The sequence below is a fragment of the Malus domestica genome, chromosome 12, assembly GCF_042453785.1.
Source record: "Malus domestica chromosome 12, GDT2T_hap1".
In the NCBI taxonomy this organism is placed as follows: Eukaryota; Viridiplantae; Streptophyta; class Magnoliopsida; order Rosales; family Rosaceae; genus Malus; species Malus domestica.
The window spans coordinates 11,645,730-11,663,658 of NC_091672.1; the positions used below are offsets into that span (position 1 = coordinate 11,645,730).

Genomic DNA, 17,929 nt, shown 5'->3' on the forward strand with positions numbered 1-17,929 from the left:
TTGTATTTTTTTTATATTTAAACTCTTATTCATGGAAATTTGAAAATGACAATTAATTATATGAAATTTAAACTTGGAATTTGAGGAACCAAATTTCAGGTTTTTTTTTTTTTCAATGCAAAAATTCTTAATTTCTATGTTTATGAATCTAACTAAGAAATTGATGCATATCAATTTAAATTTTTTGACACATCAACGATGTGATTCATAGATATATAAGCCCTATCGGAATTTCTATTGCAAAGCCCCATCAAATTTGTATTGCAAAGTTAAACACTCTTAACCACTTAACTACAAATTCCTTCTATAATTCTTTCAACTTTTTACATAAAAAGTGAGATCACTAGTGAGTGATTTGTAAATATTCAAATTGACGCATGGTAAAATTCAATGTAACTAAAAAAATCAAACAACTTAATCACCGTCAAATATTCGAAGACCTTGATTTAGTTTACCCATTTTACAAATCTCAAGAATAAACCCATCAAATTGCACATAACGTGGGGAGATTCTACTAAATAGTCGAGGATATATCGTCATTCACATTTCTTTCATCACGTAACTTGCATATGATACATTTCACTCACCTTCAAGATCGCCCGTGCACTCCTATATAGTACGCCAAGTGAATGGAGTTAGTAAATATCTTAAATAATATTATACCCTTTGACTTGCCCTAATCCATCAACTATGTGATTCATCCATATAACATGTTGATTGCTAATACCATGTGACGGTGTAATAGTTACACTGCATGCTAAATCTCTTTACGTGACACAATATGAAATGTCTATTATTATTGATATATGTACTTTATGTTCCCAAAACAAGTGGTAAGTTGAATTTACTGGACTAAGATTTGAAAAGGGGATGAGGATCATTTTCGGATCCTCTTTGTCAGGATCATAGGGATCCTCATATTCTATCTATTCATCGTATATCTTACGGTTAGAAATCGTTAGTATGGATGCAAATTTCTTCATTCTTATTCTTGGACAAAATTGCACCTACAAAACAAATAACACATTAGGTCAAGGTCAAGAGCCTCACGCACCCACAATGAATGAGGGGGCTTTGGCCGAAGAAACTCCGATGCAAAAGTTAGAATTTTGAGAGAAAAGTGTTTGGAGAATTTAGAGAATTTTGCAAGAGAGTTGGAATTGAATTTTGGAGAAAATGAGGTAGTATTTATAGGGGTATGGCCGGCCACTTGGATGGTTTTTTGGGTGTGATTCATAATTTGTTACCTAATTAATAAATTAATTAGCTAATTAATATAATTTGAAATGAATGATTTGAGGGTTACCTTGTGGAGAAGATTTGATGAGGATGGATGAAATAGGTTTTGAATGATTACCTATTTTGAGCACTTTTGACCTTGATTGAGTAATGATTGTCCATTGCTCGCGCGTAGGAGTTCTGGTATTCCTCAAAGGTAATTTTGTCCTTTTAACCCTAGAATCCACGTATCGCCTCCATATTTTTCTCGATAATTTTTTGCTCCACAGTTAGGTACTGTTTGTATTTAATTTTAAATAAAAAATAATTTTTAACCACACGATATACAATGAATGAATATGATGTGATGATTCTTAAGATCCTCCCAAAGAGGATTCGAGTTGGATCCAACGAATATAATGTTGAATGTCTGCATGGGCGTGTTGGGTGTGGGCATGGTGACATGATCATGCATGCCATGGGAAGCAAATCTTAAAAGGGAATAAAAAGAAATTGCCTGCTTTCCTTTGCCACCACTCCCCACCTGCTTGAGATATGGCGAGCGCCACATGATTTCCACACCCAGGGAAAAAGGCACCTCTGCTGACGTCACCCGTATCTCTTGGGAGGAATTTCATGGGCCCCTACCTTCCCCGCCACACCCCTCTCACTCCTCCAACTTTTTACCCTTTGGTTGGCACTTTCTATTTTCTCACAAGGAGGTTGATTGTCTGCCCTCCCATTTTCATATTTTTCTCATTCTATTCTGTTTTATATGGTTACGATTAAGCTACGTCAATATTTTATATTCTTATTACTTTTTGTTTTATTATTTTTATAAAAAAATCAATATAAAATGTTGACTTGACTTAACTGTGTCCACACAAACAGATGAGAATAATATGGAAATGGAAGAGTAGACAATCCACCTCCTTCTCACAAAACCTCTCTTTGCTTGTATAATTTTAATAAGACTAAATATATAAATAAAATTTACAAACCAAACAATATGTTATTAATAAAATTAAGTACATTATTAACGTTTAAATTATAATTCAATTATCAACTTTCTTTTTATTTGGTTTACAAAATATAGTTCCCTATATACCCCTCATATGTTTAGTGATTTGCATAAATATATACAACCCACCAACCCCCTTAGCCTGTCAACCAATAATTAAATATTATTCATTTCATTGGGATTATTAAATTAGATTTATCCTTCTTTTTTCTTTTTTTCTTTTTCCATTGCTTGCCATGTAATTCAAAAATCAATTTGGAAAAAAATTGCAAGATTTGGGATGAAATCTGGTCGGATCTTGCTTGGTGGGATGTGGATATTGGTGGGTCTTCCTCCTCTCCATATTTCAACACAACAAACCTCCCTTCTTTCTCATTTCCTCCTCCTCCCATAGAAAAACACCACCCACCATACAAAAACAAGAATATAAAATAAACATCTAGCTATTTCTTTTGGTATTTGCTTTGTTCTTGAACCTTCATCTTCATCTGTGTGAAATGGGGATGGCTGCCACAGACTCACAGTTCCATGTTCTAGCTGTTGATGACAGCGTCATCGATCGGAAGCTGATCGAGAGGCTCCTCAAGACCTCATCGTACCAAGGTAAATAAATCCTCTGCGCTCGAGGTTCTGAGTTCGATTTTCCGTCATTCCAAAAAAAAAGAACAAAAGAGAGAAAATCTGATGAAATTCCAAGTGTTGGGTTCTCATTGTTTTACTATATTAATGTTGGGTTTTGATTGTTGAATGCAGTTACTACAGTTGATTCTGGTAGTAAGGCTTTAGAGTTTCTGGGTTTGTACGAGGATGCTCAAAGCAGTTCATATTCACCTTCTGTTTCCCCAAACAATCAACAGGTACTACTATGTTCTTCTCCAGTCTACTCTCAATGTCCCAAATTCCCAAGCTTTTAATTAATTTTCTCTCTATTTTTCCTTCTTTTTGTGTGAAGAAATTATATAAAAAAATATGGGCTTCTAAATTTGATTTGTTTTGCTGTGGTTGTGCAGGAAGTGGGAGTGAATCTTGTAATTACGGACTACTGTATGCCTGGAATGACAGGATATGATTTGCTCAGGAAAATCAAGGTGTGCTTTTTATTCGTTTATTTTCTTGTATTCCTATTCCCTTACTTTTTTCTTTTACTCAATCTTTCTCTCCCCATTGAGATCTTCCTTCCATCTGTCCAGTACAGTTTCCTATTCTCCTACCCTCTCCTCTCATTATCTTGCACTTCCATTTTTGTCTTTTATCTCTCTATAAAAAAAATTAATATAGGCTGCTGATTTCATCATAACGATTTAAATAAGAAGGGAGAGGAGAGAGAACCGTACTCCGTCTTAGAATTGGCGAGTTGCCCACTTAGGTTTGAAATATCAATTAAAATCTCCTGGAATATTTTCCCTATCAATTTTTCATCCCAAAATAAATCAGGTTCCAAAAAGTTTATAGGAATTTTTATTTTTATTTTTCAGGAGTCTTCATCTCTGAGGAACATACCTGTTGTGATCATGTCATCTGAGAATGTGCCTTCAAGAATCAACAGGTAACAGAGGACAAAAGAACAAACCTGAATTGCAACCTTTTCCGTTTGCAATTTCTCTCTCTTAGATAGCCAATAGAGTATTGTAAAGATTTGGAAATTTTATTTCAGAAAAGTTTAACTGATCAATTATGTGGTTAATAACAGATGCTTGGAAGAAGGGGCAGAAGAATTTTTTTTAAAGCCAGTGAGATTATCAGACTTGAGTAGGCTTAGACCCCATTTGATGAAAACCAAGTCCAACAATCAAAACCAAGAAAAACAAGAAGATGAATCTGAAAGCTCAGAGACTCGATCACAGGAGCAGGAGCGGGAGCACCATGAACTAGAACAACAACAACAACCGCAACCGCAACCGCAACCGATACCGCCAAACAGTAACAAGAGGAAGCCCGTGGAAGAGGGGTTTTCACCTGAAAGAACTAGACCAAGATACAGCGGAATCGCCACTCTGGTTTGATTGATGAAGGTGTCCAAATTTTTTTTCTCCTTGTGATTTGAACTGTGTAATTCTATTACCCATATTCGTTTTTTCCCATTTCAGTTGCTGGTTGACACCGGCCGAAATGAGTGTAAAGGTTTTTTTTTTTTTTCTTTTTTTTTTCATGTATACAATTTACATGGAAATAGTTCATTCTAATTTTGTTGTGCTACTTAAATTAATGACATAAAGTAGAAAGTTAAATAAATAAATCATGTATATGAAACAAGATTACTGGATGTTGTTGATCGACAGTGTTTTCCTTCCTTGTTTCCTTCTTTTGTTTCTGTTTTTTTCTTTCTAATAAACATCGACCGATGGGTACATTCAATTCATAATCAGCCTGAATATAAGACTCTAGATCTGGGCTTAGCCAAATTGGAAAGAGCAGTGTGTTTTCTTTTAAGTTTGAATTTTAATTTAGATGTATGTAGTCAAATCTTTTAGTGGATAAGGTGTTGAGTTTCCGCATGCATTTTGAGTTGGATGCTCTCTCTCCTAATTTATTATAATAGATTCGAACCTTCTCCCTTCTCTTAATAATAATAATTTAAAAAAAATCTTAATTTTTATAAATTTAGTGTAAATTATTCTTTTTTGGTCAAAAATTAAAAAAAAAAAATACAAATAAAAGGTTCAAACTCTTCAAGACTCAAGTCAAGCTCAAGCAGTCACCTAATTGCAAAGCATGTAACACATCATTTGCCTCCTGAGTCTGAAATCAAAACAAAAAGAGCATATCTTTCACATCCTCCTCGATTTCAATATCGTACAACTGTTCCTAAAATGAGAAATTCTTCTGTGCGGGAGCTCGATTTAGCGTGGTGTGAGAAGGAGGTGGGACCAACAGTGGGTCAAAGTTTTTGAGTCCGGTCTTCAAACGTTAAAATTCCTCCCATAAAACCCTTTCCTCCAAGTCTTTTTTCTCATGTGAGTTGAGGTGCGTTAAGAGCCTTGTAGGTGGCAAGGCCCCTATAATTTTCGCTAAAAACATTCTCTAAATTGCGGTAAAAGCTAAAGCACACCCGACCACCCCTGTTCTGCCTCTAATGCATCTTTTAAACCGGGAACAGGTCGTGACATTACTCCCAACACTTCACTTATGTCATTGTAAATAGCAGTTCTCCCACAACATGAATGAGAGAGAATCCTCACAGTCAAACCCATGCCAATTAAGTTTGGGTGGTACTATCCACATGCTATTTTTTACCCCACAAACCCCTCTTAATTTATGTCCTTAAATTTATTTTTTCAATTCATTCAATCTGACAACCAAAATTAAATAAGGTGTATAAGAGGTAAAAATAAGTGTGGATAACACCATTTTCAGTTTAACAAGTCCATTACCTTTTAGCTTTATCAACGTTAATTAATCAAACTAATGGAGCATGAACTTAAAATGTGGATTAGTAATTAAGTAAACTACTAAACTAATGGATCAAACCCTAGCAGGCCATTTTGATTACATAAAAAGCCCATTGTGATGTTAGGCTTTACTACTCTTTGTGGGAGAGCTTCACATGACCATATGCACATTTCTTTCTTTACCGTTAGATGTATCACATTCACAACGTCGTCTCTCCTTCCTCCGTTGATCATCCTTTCTGCAAATTTCACAAAAAAAAAAGATTCAGAAAATAATTTTTTTTGGGTGAAAAAGGAGTCGGATGTGGAGTTAATAAAAAAGAATATAAAAGGATGAATTGGGAAGATGGTGAGACCATCTTAAAGAGATAAAAACGAGGAAAAAAGGTGGGTTAATGAAAGAGAAAAAAAAGTGCTTCCATGCGCGACTTCAACGCAGACTCTGCAATATTCTTTTTTTCTAAATTCCGACGTTTTCCACCTAGTCACTGTCCAACCCCGCCTAGGCGCGCCCAACTCCGTCTAATCCCACCTAGACATTAGCTTTAATATGCTTTCTGATTTTGTAACTAATTAGGAGTAAATCGCAGCAGTAACTGACCATCCGTGCCTAGGCCCATTTTAAAACAGTGCCTAAACTCATGGCCGGCCATCTCCCTATAAATACTCCATCAACACTAATGTATGATAAGTTTTTGTTGCGCACGTAAGTCCTAAAATCCTCTCTCTTTTCAGAGAAACTGACTTAGACATGGGAGATCCATTAGCCAAACCCCCCCACCTCATTAACGCGTGAGGTTTTGGCCTTGATCAAAGGTTTTATTTTGTTTTGTAGGTACAATTTCGTCAATACTGAATATGGCTGAATTTTGCTACCACACAATACAAATATGATAGGGAACATAAATGCTCAAGTCTTGGAACATAAGAGCAATTTTACTTTTAGCTGGTGGTGGTGATGACTGAATTAGGCGTGGGATCTATTTGGTTATCTAACCAAGGATCAAGTTTACTTAAAAGAGATAATAATGACTTCAAGACCAAGGATCAAGGTTTCGTATGAATTTAGGTAAGGAAAATGTTGGGGAGATTATGTTTTGTGGACCACATGTAAACCATCGATTTCAGAAAAGTGACATCTACTTGTATTGTAGATCCTACCTCTATTAGAGAGATTTTATGTGTTTTACAAAATATGATCTTCCTTGCATGCCCCTTCTATAAACCCTCACTCTATTTCTCTCTTGTTAAAATGTATTGTAAGGCTCCAATTGTTAGGGTGCACTATCTCAGATTGGACTAAGTTTAGGGACTTTTGAACTGGCTTGGCATGGACTAAACAGTATAAAAATATTGAAGCATTTGATGCGGTGCTGGATTAAGTTACATATTATATATTTTATTTTGCCTTTTTTAATTTAGCTTGCCTTTAAAAAAAACTGAAACCTCGCCCTGCCAGTCACCACAATCACTTCTCTCTCGCACAAATCACAACCACCATGGAAAAGGAATGCAGTTTTTATAGCTTAGTTAGAAGAATTCTAGTCCATTACATGAGTAGTCTAAAGATGATTGAAAAATTCATTGCTTTCTAAAGAAAATCACACCTAGGTTGCTGAGAAACCAAAAACCCCAAATACAAATTTCGCAATGATGGTGGGATCAGTAACGATGATTTCGAATTGAATACAAGCTCCAATAAAAAGATGGAGGAGATGACACAAAGACAACGACAAGAAGACGACAGTAAAAAGATGAAGATGGATAAGGGAGTTTGTTGAGATTTTGATATGCATAGAAAACCCAATTGAAATTTTGGTCTGAATTAAAAACCCAACGAGGAAATTGACTAATTTGGTGACAGGAGAAGAGGAGTAGCTCCTGGTGCTGATGTGTGATGGAGAATGGGAGTTACTATTGCCGGTGTGTGAAAGAGAAAAACCATCACAACAGAAGAAACAGAAAGAGAGAAATGAGACCTAAAAGAAGAAACTGATATGAGGATTCGCTCGAGGAAGAGAACATCCAATCAATCTGCGCTACCAGGTTTTGGCGAAGTGAAGCAAACGAGATTGTAATCCATGGTTTTAGCAGCCCTCTATTCTTCAGGGATGGGGGGAAGAGGTCCCATTAAGACCATTTAATATGGCATTTAGTCGAGGCGAGTCCCTTGTAATCTTATCAAAGCTAGTCCATATGAATAACAAATACGATACTATACTATTAGTTAGTCTAGTTCAAGAAGATCTAGTAATCGCAAACAAACATGCCCTAAAATTCAAGCACTATAAAAAACACACCAGGACAGTTTAGTTTGCTGACGACTCGACTCAGAGCAACTCCACCCCTCCACAAATAAGCTAGGTAGCAACCCATTTTTCCCCTAGCCCCCCACCCCACCCCCCCCCCCCCCCAAAAAAAAAAACCCACTCCACCCTATCTAATTAGTTGTCCCAAAGTGGATGCCAGCTTTGAGCCCAACCTAGAATTGATTGGCCCAAAAATCAGCCTACATGACGCCAGGCTAACGTCAGCCATGTGAATTAACTTTTTTTTTTACAACTAGCGCATGGGAAACACGCATGCGTTCCCGACAATGGGCAAATGAGGGCCCATGCTGCAAGTGCACTAATGGGGACGCATGACTTAGGCCACGAGGCACGATCGTTGGATTTCCAACGGTAAAAAAAATTTGAATTTGACATCTAATGGCTAGTGATGTGGCAAAATTTGGACCATTCGATTTGTAGATCAACGATCCATGTTTTTCTGCCAAAATATTTTAGAAAAGAAAAACGAAAATGTCAAAAATCTTACCGTTGGCCACGTGTCCAATTTTGGGATGTTGGATTTTGATGTTTTTGAAATTCAAAGGTCCAGATTAATTAACTTAATAAAATTTTTTTAAAAATACATAAAAAATAAAATGAAATTTATTATTATTTTTTTATAAATATCTAACCATTATCTTCCACCCAACACCACATTTCAATATTTTCAACACTTTCAACAAAGTTTTCATATACTTTTGTATGCAAAAAAATGGCTAATTGGACGCTTACCGAAGATGTTACGTTGTGTGAATGTTGGGTTTAAGTTACTTATGACCCGCTTACGGGTAATGAGATGCAATTGCGAGAACTTTGGAGTAAAATTACTACATCTTTTTGTGAGAAGCTTGTAAAAGGCTCAAGAAGTGCTCAAGGTCTTCAAGGTCGTTGGAAAAAAAACTCAACTAATCGTTTACTTGTTGGAAAAAGGCCATCTCTCAAGCTGCCAATAATCTGAGTAGTGACAGAAGTTTAGCGGATCATGTGACAATATTTTTATTTATTTATTTGTATTATACCTGCACTTTATAATATTGTATTATCTAGCATTAATTACCTTGATTATAAAATTGTCTTCTCCCGCATTTTATAGACACTTCAAGCACAAGTTTAGTACAATTCGAACAACAAAAACAAATCATTTTATCGCTGGGAATGTTGAAATGTTGTCAAAGATTGTCCCAGATACAAATTTGTGCCAACTGGTCTAGAAGTTGTCATGCACATCATCCCTCTACACTCTTCGCCATAAGTAGACCTGGACCAACATGAAGGTGACGCATTTGAAATGTTGGAAGGGACGCTTGAAAAAGTGTTGGAGTCAAGGCCTAAAGGTAAAAAGGCAGCAAAGAAAAAATGGAGTTCTTCCAAAAGTGACTATACAAATATATGGACGAACTTGCTTGCCAATGTGAATTGAACTTGGTGTGAGAGGCGTTTAGAGATGAGGCAAAAGCTGTAAATATGCAAGCAATCTTAGTAACAACTGAGAGACGTGATGCGGCTGATGAGAGACAAAGACAACTACTTAATCAATAAATGGAGATGCTTAGAAAAGAAAGGATGGTTCAACAAGATCGTGAATCTATGAACAAGCCTCTAGAAGGAATGTCTCCGAATTCTAAATATTTATGGACATCGGAAAAAGAGGACATGGAGCGAAGGAGGCGTGCAAGAAATGAGGGAACAAGTGGAGGGGGTCCCAGCTACACAAATCCTAGAAACGAAGATCCTAGCACCACATATCCTAAATACTCAGACTTTATGTAATTTCTTATTTATTTTTAGTACTTTATGTAATTTCGTGTTTATTTTTAGTATTTTATGTAGTTTCGTATTTATTTTTAGTACTTTATTTAATTTTTTATTTATTTTTAATACTTTATGTAATTTCTTATTTATTAAATTGGGTACTTTATTTAAATTAAGAGCATGTTTATTCAACCAAAAAAAAAAAATTACAAAAACACACCAAATAAAATTACATAACATACCAAATAAACTTAAAAAAATATGCCAAATAAAATTACATAAATACATCAAATAAAATTACATAAACACACCAAAATTGTACTTTCGGATAATGACACGTTGCGTGATAATATTGATAAAAAAATTTATCCAAAATTAAAAATATATATTTTTATTTAAAAAAAATATATTTTAATATGAATTGACTAGCCAATTCATTTTAAGAGTGAAAATGCAATTGTACCGTTACTATTTATTGCAGTTAATTATTATTTATTTGGAAGAATTGAATTGAATCTTGACTTGGAGATTTTTAGAGGTAGGGTTGCTCTCATTTCTTCACAGACCATGATAAGCCAACGATTTCACTGCTGGTCAAAGCAGTCAATGACTAAACAGCGTTGGTAATGATTTTTGATGAAACCTCTTCTCTCTCTCTCTCTCTCTCTCTCTCTCCATGATTGGATAAAGTTAAAAATAAATAAGAATAAATAAAAAAATACAAGTCCCCTTCAACCTGATCGCATACTGTAGGACCCCCCACCACTCTCCGCTACCGCCACGTGGCGCGAATCCCCGCTTCGCCCAGTCTATTTCGCCCCAGCAAAAAAAAAAAGAAAAAAAAAAAAGACAAATTAGCAAAAGCTTTGTGGAGCGAGAGGGGGAGGAGTTCCACGATCAAAAGCAGAGAGCTTCGTCACCTTACACTTTCCAATTCTCTCTGATCAGGCGCTCTCTCTCTCGAAAGCTTTTTCTCCCAGTAAAAGCCCTGGAACTTTCCCAAAAGCTCCACTGAATTCTGGTAAGATCAGCTGCAAACCACCTTATTGTTCCAAGAGATTCCCCTTTTTTTTTTTATATTTTTTTTATTTATTTATTTTTTTCTGGTTTGATGTTTCGTATTTTGGTTTCGGAATTGTGATTGTGTTGCATGTGTGTGATTGTGTATGTATCGGTCTGTATTTATCAGTCTCTGTAATTGGGGCGATTTGTCTAGGGTTTTGCTTTAGTAATTTCATGTAATCATGGAAAAAAAATCATTTTTGGTTGGGATTGATTCGGTGATGTAAATTGATCAAACCCTAACCTAATAGTCTGTTTGGTTGAAGAGAAAATCGCTCTGAGTTTCTCTGTGGTTCCCAGTAGGGGGAATTTTTCGAGAATTTGAAACTCTAATTGGTTTTGGTGTACTCCCATACCATATATTGAATCCTCTTTTGGTAAATACTTTTTGTTTCTCTGATTGGACTCCATTTTTAATTTCATCCCATATAAGTTATTCTGTACGTGCATGTGAGGAATATGTGATTTTTCGCGGCGTTCTTGTGAACGGAACAAGCAATACAATCCTAGTATTGAATAATATTTTATATGGTGTCACGGTGCCAATCATTTATTCATGTTTTGATTTATGTAAAATAAAATTAGTTAGTACAGCAGGGAACTTTCAGTCGGTGTCTTTTTTTGGTTCTTTGATTTCGCTGATTTTTGGGAAGGCTGGAGAAATAGATAGTACTTAAATATTCTAATGCATTAGGATTCTGACATGTTAATTGGGTGGTGTGGAAGTGTATTCTTCAGTAAGTACCTTTTTGAAACGGATATTTCATTCATGATCCCATTGCAGATAAATGCTTAGATCTAATATGAGAAGTGGTAGTTAGGGAATCAGGTTCATAAACAATTTACTACTTAAAATTTTACTGTTACAAGAGATGTAATTAGGGAAATGAATAATTCGACCATTTTTGTTTTTCTATGTCAACGAAGATGTAGCTTGCCATTTTTGTTATTTGTTAAATGTTTCTCTAGAAATTTGTTATGTATAGGCTGTGTGCACAGGCACGCGCTCTCGCTCTCTTTGAAACACATATTATACAGTATTTGATGCCATGTTAATGCCTGGGCCCTTTTGTTTAATTTCTATTATTGGTAAAGCGCTAATTTTCAACCAATAAATTTGAAGAGCTAATTCTAGTATGAATCCCTTTTTTTCTTTTGTCATCAGGTTGGTGCATCACATTTATGTGTATATGATATATCTAAAGCTGAAGTGAAGAATCCATCAGTCTCGAAGTTCACTGATCATCTGTGGCATTTGTTTTACAACCAAGAAGGATTCATTTATAAGTTTAAAAATCAATCAGCGTAGCTTTCTTACACAAGAATCTTCCTACTGGAACTTTGGAATATGTCTAGTGGATCCATTAGACGGGTCTCACGTGAAGATATACAACTGGTAAGTTGTTGAACTGGATTTTTGTTGATGACCTATATCATAGATTACCCACTTATGCTTGTATTTTTTGTTAAAAAATACAAAAAGGAAAAACTTAAACCATTTAAACTAGGCTATATTAGTGGAACAGCGACTGTGATATATTTTCTGATGCAAAGTTGCAAAATGAAAACAACACAGTGCTTTGTTATAATACATCTTTTCTTTTCTATTCCTTGTTTTTCCCTTAAGTGTCCATGTATAATTTATCTTAGTTCTTGTGTGAAATCATTTATTGGGATGTAAAATGTAAGTAGTTGACAAAGTGCAAGGTAACCAAGTGAATTTTCACGACCTTTCTTCATAGTAGCTCTATCTTGGTTTCTCTTGATGTAGTACAGAACTGGGCAACAGGGTTTAGATTCGAGTAGTTTAGTGGAAGTGAAAAAAACGCATAAAATTGAAACTAAATGAAAATTAAAGATAACTGGAATATCTCGAGGGGCATCATACTTGTTCTTGGCCTCTCACTGAGAATTTTGGCATCTAACCAAACCTTTGGCTTCTCTCCAAAGTAATCCCATCGCAGGATTAGAATTCCAATCTCTGGAAAACAAAACTTTTCTATACATCTACTCTTTGTTATTCTAATTATTGGAATTACAAGGCTATTTATAATGCCTCAACATAGTGACTGCAGCAAAGTAGACCTATTCTAGGAAAGAAATCCTAATACAAAATAGAATACAAAACTAAATCAACTCTAAAGTTTGACAATTTCTAGGAGTTTGAAATACATTGAGTATTAGAGAGTTAAATATAAGATTAATTATGAATGTTTAACTGTCAAAGCTAAAGTGATGTTTGTTACATTTAGATAAATTTATTTAATTTTTTTTTGTTAAATGAACCTCTATATAAAATCCATTTTATCTCCAATATGATATTTGACGTGTATTCCCCACTTCTAACAAGCTCTCCAAATCTGATATGGGATTAGAAATTAGATGCTTTAAAAAGCAAGTCTTAGCATATTGCTAAGTGTGCTAAGTGTGCAAAGTTTATATGCTTAAGAAATTGAACAAGCCAAGTACTGCTTCTGTCATCTCATACATAAAATAAAAACATAAGCCTAATATAAGACTAATTAAAGCAACTAACCAGAAATAAAAATTAAATTATTACATGAATAAAATGTGATGAAAAGTTAAAATTGTAATCTCAAGCAAATTGGTCTTTATAAGTTCATCCACTACTTTAGGGAAATTAAAACAATCGTGAAAGAGAGGATCTCTAATTAAGTTGACTAATGGGTTGGAGTCAAGGGAGGATAAAGCAAGTAATGGCTACACGCTTCCTTTGTTCACTCAACTAAATGTAGAAGTTACTATAATTCCTTTTTTTGTTATATCCCTTCATTCAAGTTGAACATGCAAAATGTTTGTCTATTTTCAGGTGCAAAACCTTATCGAGCGATGTCTCCAGCTTTACATGAACCAGAAGGAAGTGGTAGATACTTTACTGGATCAGGCAAAAATAGAGCCTGGTTTCACAGAACTTGGTAAGATGATATCCTATAGTACTCTTTATCGCTTTCTTTCTTATTTGTTGTACTTTGTTACCTTCTTGATGTTTTCCTTTAATCTGAAATTCTTTTTCTTTATGTTTTTTTTTGTTTGTTTCTCCCCTCACTCACAAAGTGTTTTATAACATTCTGCAAGCTGAACATTACACAAAGAATTGGTTTGCTTCTTTTTATGGCCCCCAAAGGCATAACTTATTGAGCATGCCAGAATGGTTTTTCTCTTGGGTATTTTTTCAGCCATTTTGGCTACTTTTGTATAGTGGTTGTGTTCTTCTCAATGGGGCCATCAACTTTTATTGCCTTCTGTTCTGAGTTGGAAGTTTGATCTTCTTGCTTGCAGTGTTTCTTTTTATTAGCCAATCTGGTGGACTTTGACTTTTTAGTCTTGTATTAGCCATCAAAGTTGCTGTAACTTATAGATCTATTCTTTTTCATTGAGAGATCAGTGGTGATGAGAAACCTAACTTATAATCCTTCGAATCTGAATTTTCTCTGCAGTGATTTCGAAATGATTAATCTCCAATGCAGGAAACTTTATATTCTGAACTGTCCCATTAATGAATTTTTTTGTTGTATAATTATATTGCAATGACTATGAAATGTTAATATCCAATATTAACTTATTTTTAACTATTTCTGCTCTGTGTCAATAGTTAGAGAATTTTTGAGTGATGTTCTCTGTGTTTGTATGCTCATCTTTACATTAATTCCGGCTGCACTTCCAGTTTGGCAGAAACTTGAGGAAGAGAATCGGGAATTCTTCAGGGCGTATTATTTAAGATTGATGGTGAAGCACCAAATAATGGAATATAACAACTTGCTTAAGCAACAGGTGGAATTGATGAGTCAGTTACACTCAAGTGGAGTCACTTCAATATCTAGTTCCAATGGATCTCACATTTCATCAAGTAAGAGTTCTTCTCACTTAGATGGAAATTTTATTATGCTTAAGCTAGGGGCTTTTTTTTTTGTATCCGTGCAAATGAAGCTTTATAGATTCATGTGGGTTTTGATCTGTCAACATGTCGTTTTGGTTATTTCACAGTAATGGTATGCCTCTTAAAATAAGCAATGTAATAGATCGGAAGAAAGAAAGTAGTGAGGGGCTAATCAGTTTGTATACTTGCTTTGAGATTATTTTTTGGATAATTCACAATTAAATGCTTGATGTAGTTTGCATGAAGACTAGTTCCCCACCCCCCCCCCCCCCCCCTCTTCGTTGGTCTCTCTTTTTACCTTAAACAGCTTTTTGATTAAGTTTTCATTATGCATATAGGAATAATAGTTGCCATTTAGAAATATATCATCACTAAGGTTACAGATTTTTCTCTTAATTAAGTTTTCATTATGCATATAGGAATAATAGTTGCCATTTAGAAATATATCATCACTAAGGTTACAGATTTTTGTCTTAAAAAGTTTTTACAGATTAACAGGACCAAGAGATCTGTTCCCGTAACCTGATTTCATGGTATTTTGTTGCATTTTCAATTTAAGCAGTTAAATTGTAGGGCCTCAGTATAAATAATTCAACCACTTAAATATTTTCTCTTGGTATTACTTAATATGGCAACATTTCTTATGAAATCTATGGATTTAATTCTGTATGAGTAAACAGTGATGCGCACAACCTAAATACCAAGACGTAACGACTACTATTTGTCTCCTTAAAATCTTTTGCCCTTCTACCCTCTCCCATCCTCTAGGCAACTCTTACTCCATATGATCACATGTTTCATTTCAATTTCTTATTCTTGCTTTTAGATGTCATCCATGCTCGAACTGAGGGTATAACAGTGTAATAACTTTGAAAAAAAAATGACAATGTAATACTTTTTCTCACAGTGCGCCAAAACTCAACATGCTATGCACCAGAGCATGTAGGAACAGCGCTGAAGACAGAAAATATACACCACCAAGTTGGTTCTTGCCTACATAATGCTTTTACTAATGGTGGATCTTCATTGCACATCAGTATGCACAATGCTGGTAAAATGTCTGCTCATACCGGTAGGATTGATGTCCAACCAAACATGCTTTCGAACCAGATCTCCAACATAGGTCTGATGCATGGAATGAATGGGGGAATTGTCAAATCAGAAGTTGGATATTCAGGCAGTTCGTACATGTTTAGTGCTGATGGAAACATCCTGGAAACCCGGCCCGCTATTGGAGATGCTTCTGTTGCAGCATTCAATAGCGTAGAGTCCAATTCACAGTCCCTAAATGAATCTCTGCTTGATGCAGACAGTTCATCATTTGGTCTTTTAGGTCAGATTCCTCGAATCTTGAGCTTTTCGGATCTTGCAACTGACTTTTCTCAGAGTTCAGGTGCTCTCTCTCTCTCTCTCTCTCTCTCTCTCTCTCTCTCTCTCTCTCTAGAAATTTTTATCTAAACACTAACCATGAGAAGTCTTTACGCTAAACATGAGAAATTTCTATCTAATCATCCCTGTTCTAAATGTTTTAGACATACTGGAGAGCTATCCTAGATCACCCTTCTTGGCTACAGATAATAACAACTTCCTGGATTCTCGTGACAGAGAACATCAAGGTGAGGACCTGACATATCTTTCCTTGTTACACTGCAAGGGGCTTTCTGATTTTGATCCGTGACTCTTACAGGGGACAATAACAGATTGGACACCGTCTCAGAAGGTGTAAGTTATGAAGATTTTGGCAGTGAATAGTTATAAAATTCCAAATGTAAGTTAATCACTTGTATAACTTTTTTGTTTTCTAACATTTAATATATCTTTGTTTCCTCCAACACATTTTACCTCTTATGTCAAATTGTTTTATGTTGCTGTGTACGTAGAAATTGTGTTTAACATCGATAAGATCTTATTGGATCTCCATTCTGTGGATACATTTGAAGCTCACAGTTTCTCTTTCAGAGGCCATGACAACTTACTACATCAGTAGCTTCACCTTTATACTGAATGTAATTAGAGTAAATGAATCTTAGTTCCATAGCTGTGAACCCGGAAATCACGTTTGCAGAGATGCAAAGTTTTGTAGGCCAAGAGTTTTAGGTCATATAACCGCTGTTAAAATTACTATATGTACTTACATAGGCACTTACTTTCACCTCGGCTTTGTATACAGGTAAAATTTCAACCCTAGGACAGAAGGGCTTGTACATACACCATTTAAGATTTTGTCTGGTGTGTAAAATTCACTGATGGTAGTGAGAATGACAGTTAGGGTGGTTCCTTACAACAAGAGGACATCAACGCTGGAAACTGTTATGGAAATCGTTTTTGTTATCTTGGATATTCTGCTAGCTGCTGCAGGTTTTATATTGAGTTGGTTTTTTTGAGGTATATTTTATCTTGGAAACAAATGTAGTTTGTTTTGATGACGATGATGGTCGTGATGTGATATGTCGCCTATCGCCCTAAAAAAAGGAGGAAAAGGAAAACCAATGCTGCAGTTAGAATTGTTGATAGTTGATAAAGAAATTTGGGTATTGTGGTTGGTTGATCTGATATGGAAATGTAGTTTTGTTTTTCTTTTCTTGGTCTGGAAAGAAATGTAGTCTTTTTTTCCGTCAGACGGAAGAAATGTAGTCGAATATAAATCAGTGTTTCGGAAGTGGGCACATAAATGAGGGATGGGCAAACGGGTCCTGAACCTGTGGGTCAGGGTGGGTACATACGGTTCGGGATTTGAAGTTTTTATGTATTGTGTAAATTTGCAGACATGGTGAAATTTTAAGTGTTTTTAACTCAAAAATGTCGTGGTTGCACTTACAAATTGCTTGTGAATAAATTAATTTCGTTGTGGTTTTTAACCCTAAAACCGGTACTGATTGTGATTAAATTAATTAGCCCTTGGTTTCTATTATTATATGCGGTAGAGATGAGATATTGGTTGAGATTTTTGGTGTATGACTGAGTTTTGAATTTGGCAGCCACCCGTAATCTGGTGTTTGAGTTTCGAATTTGGTTTCCACCAATTTGTTCTTAACAAAAAAAAAGCAATTGGACCGGTGGACCCGTCCCGTAAAACGGGCCGGGTTAGGTTCGGTTCCTAAGTTTAGGATTCTTGTACCATCCCGCTTTGCCCCGTTACATTTTAGAACGGGTCTGGTCTGTTCCCTCAAAAATTGGGCCCGGCCCAGCCCCTCGTCCACCCCCCCTAATATAGATTATGTCTAATTGGATTATTAGTCCCAGATGGTATAGTTGGAAG

At 35.5% G+C, this 17,929-nt stretch overlaps 2 protein-coding genes across 2 annotated transcripts; both read left to right on the forward strand.

Annotated features, from left to right (window-relative positions):
- The first annotated feature begins 2,381 nt into the window (after window positions 1–2,381).
- On the forward strand, window positions 2,382–4,502 carry LOC103449863 (two-component response regulator ORR10). Its single transcript, XM_008389187.4, has 5 exons — window positions 2,382–2,842; window positions 2,993–3,096; window positions 3,250–3,327; window positions 3,715–3,785; window positions 3,930–4,502. Exons 1-5 carry the CDS (start codon window positions 2,737–2,739, stop codon window positions 4,240–4,242), a joined length of 672 nt encoding a protein of 223 aa, XP_008387409.2. The 5' UTR covers window positions 2,382–2,736; the 3' UTR covers window positions 4,243–4,502.
- Window positions 4,503–10,554: 6,052 nt separating this feature from the next.
- On the forward strand, window positions 10,555–17,470 carry LOC103449865 (uncharacterized). The gene is made up of 8 exons (XM_029090678.2): window positions 10,555–10,731; window positions 11,938–12,168; window positions 13,603–13,708; window positions 14,458–14,640; window positions 15,578–16,063; window positions 16,203–16,286; window positions 16,358–16,438; window positions 16,841–17,470. Exons 2-7 carry the CDS (start codon window positions 12,121–12,123, stop codon window positions 16,420–16,422), a joined length of 972 nt encoding a protein of 323 aa, XP_028946511.1. The 5' UTR covers window positions 10,555–10,731; window positions 11,938–12,120; the 3' UTR covers window positions 16,423–16,438; window positions 16,841–17,470.
- Window positions 17,471–17,929: the final 459 nt, after the last annotated feature.

Bases quoted from the DNA above. Each gene is read 5' to 3' on its own strand.
- LOC103449863 (XM_008389187.4), top strand. From the start codon at position 2,737: ATGGGGATGGCTGCCACAGACTCACAGTTCCATGTTCTAGCTGTTGAT. The intron at 3,328-3,714 runs GTGTGCTTTTTA...TTTATTTTTCAG, and splicing joins ATTTGCTCAGGAAAATCAAG to GAGTCTTCATCTCTGAGGAA. The intron at 3,786-3,929 runs GTAACAGAGGAC...GGTTAATAACAG, and splicing joins GTGCCTTCAAGAATCAACAG to ATGCTTGGAAGAAGGGGCAG.
- LOC103449865 (XM_029090678.2), top strand. From the start codon at position 12,121: ATGTCTAGTGGATCCATTAGACGGGTCTCACGTGAAGATATACAACTG. The intron at 12,169-13,602 runs GTAAGTTGTTGA...GTCTATTTTCAG, and splicing joins CACGTGAAGATATACAACTG to GTGCAAAACCTTATCGAGCG. The intron at 14,641-15,577 runs GTAAGAGTTCTT...TTTTTCTCACAG, and splicing joins TGGATCTCACATTTCATCAA to TGCGCCAAAACTCAACATGC.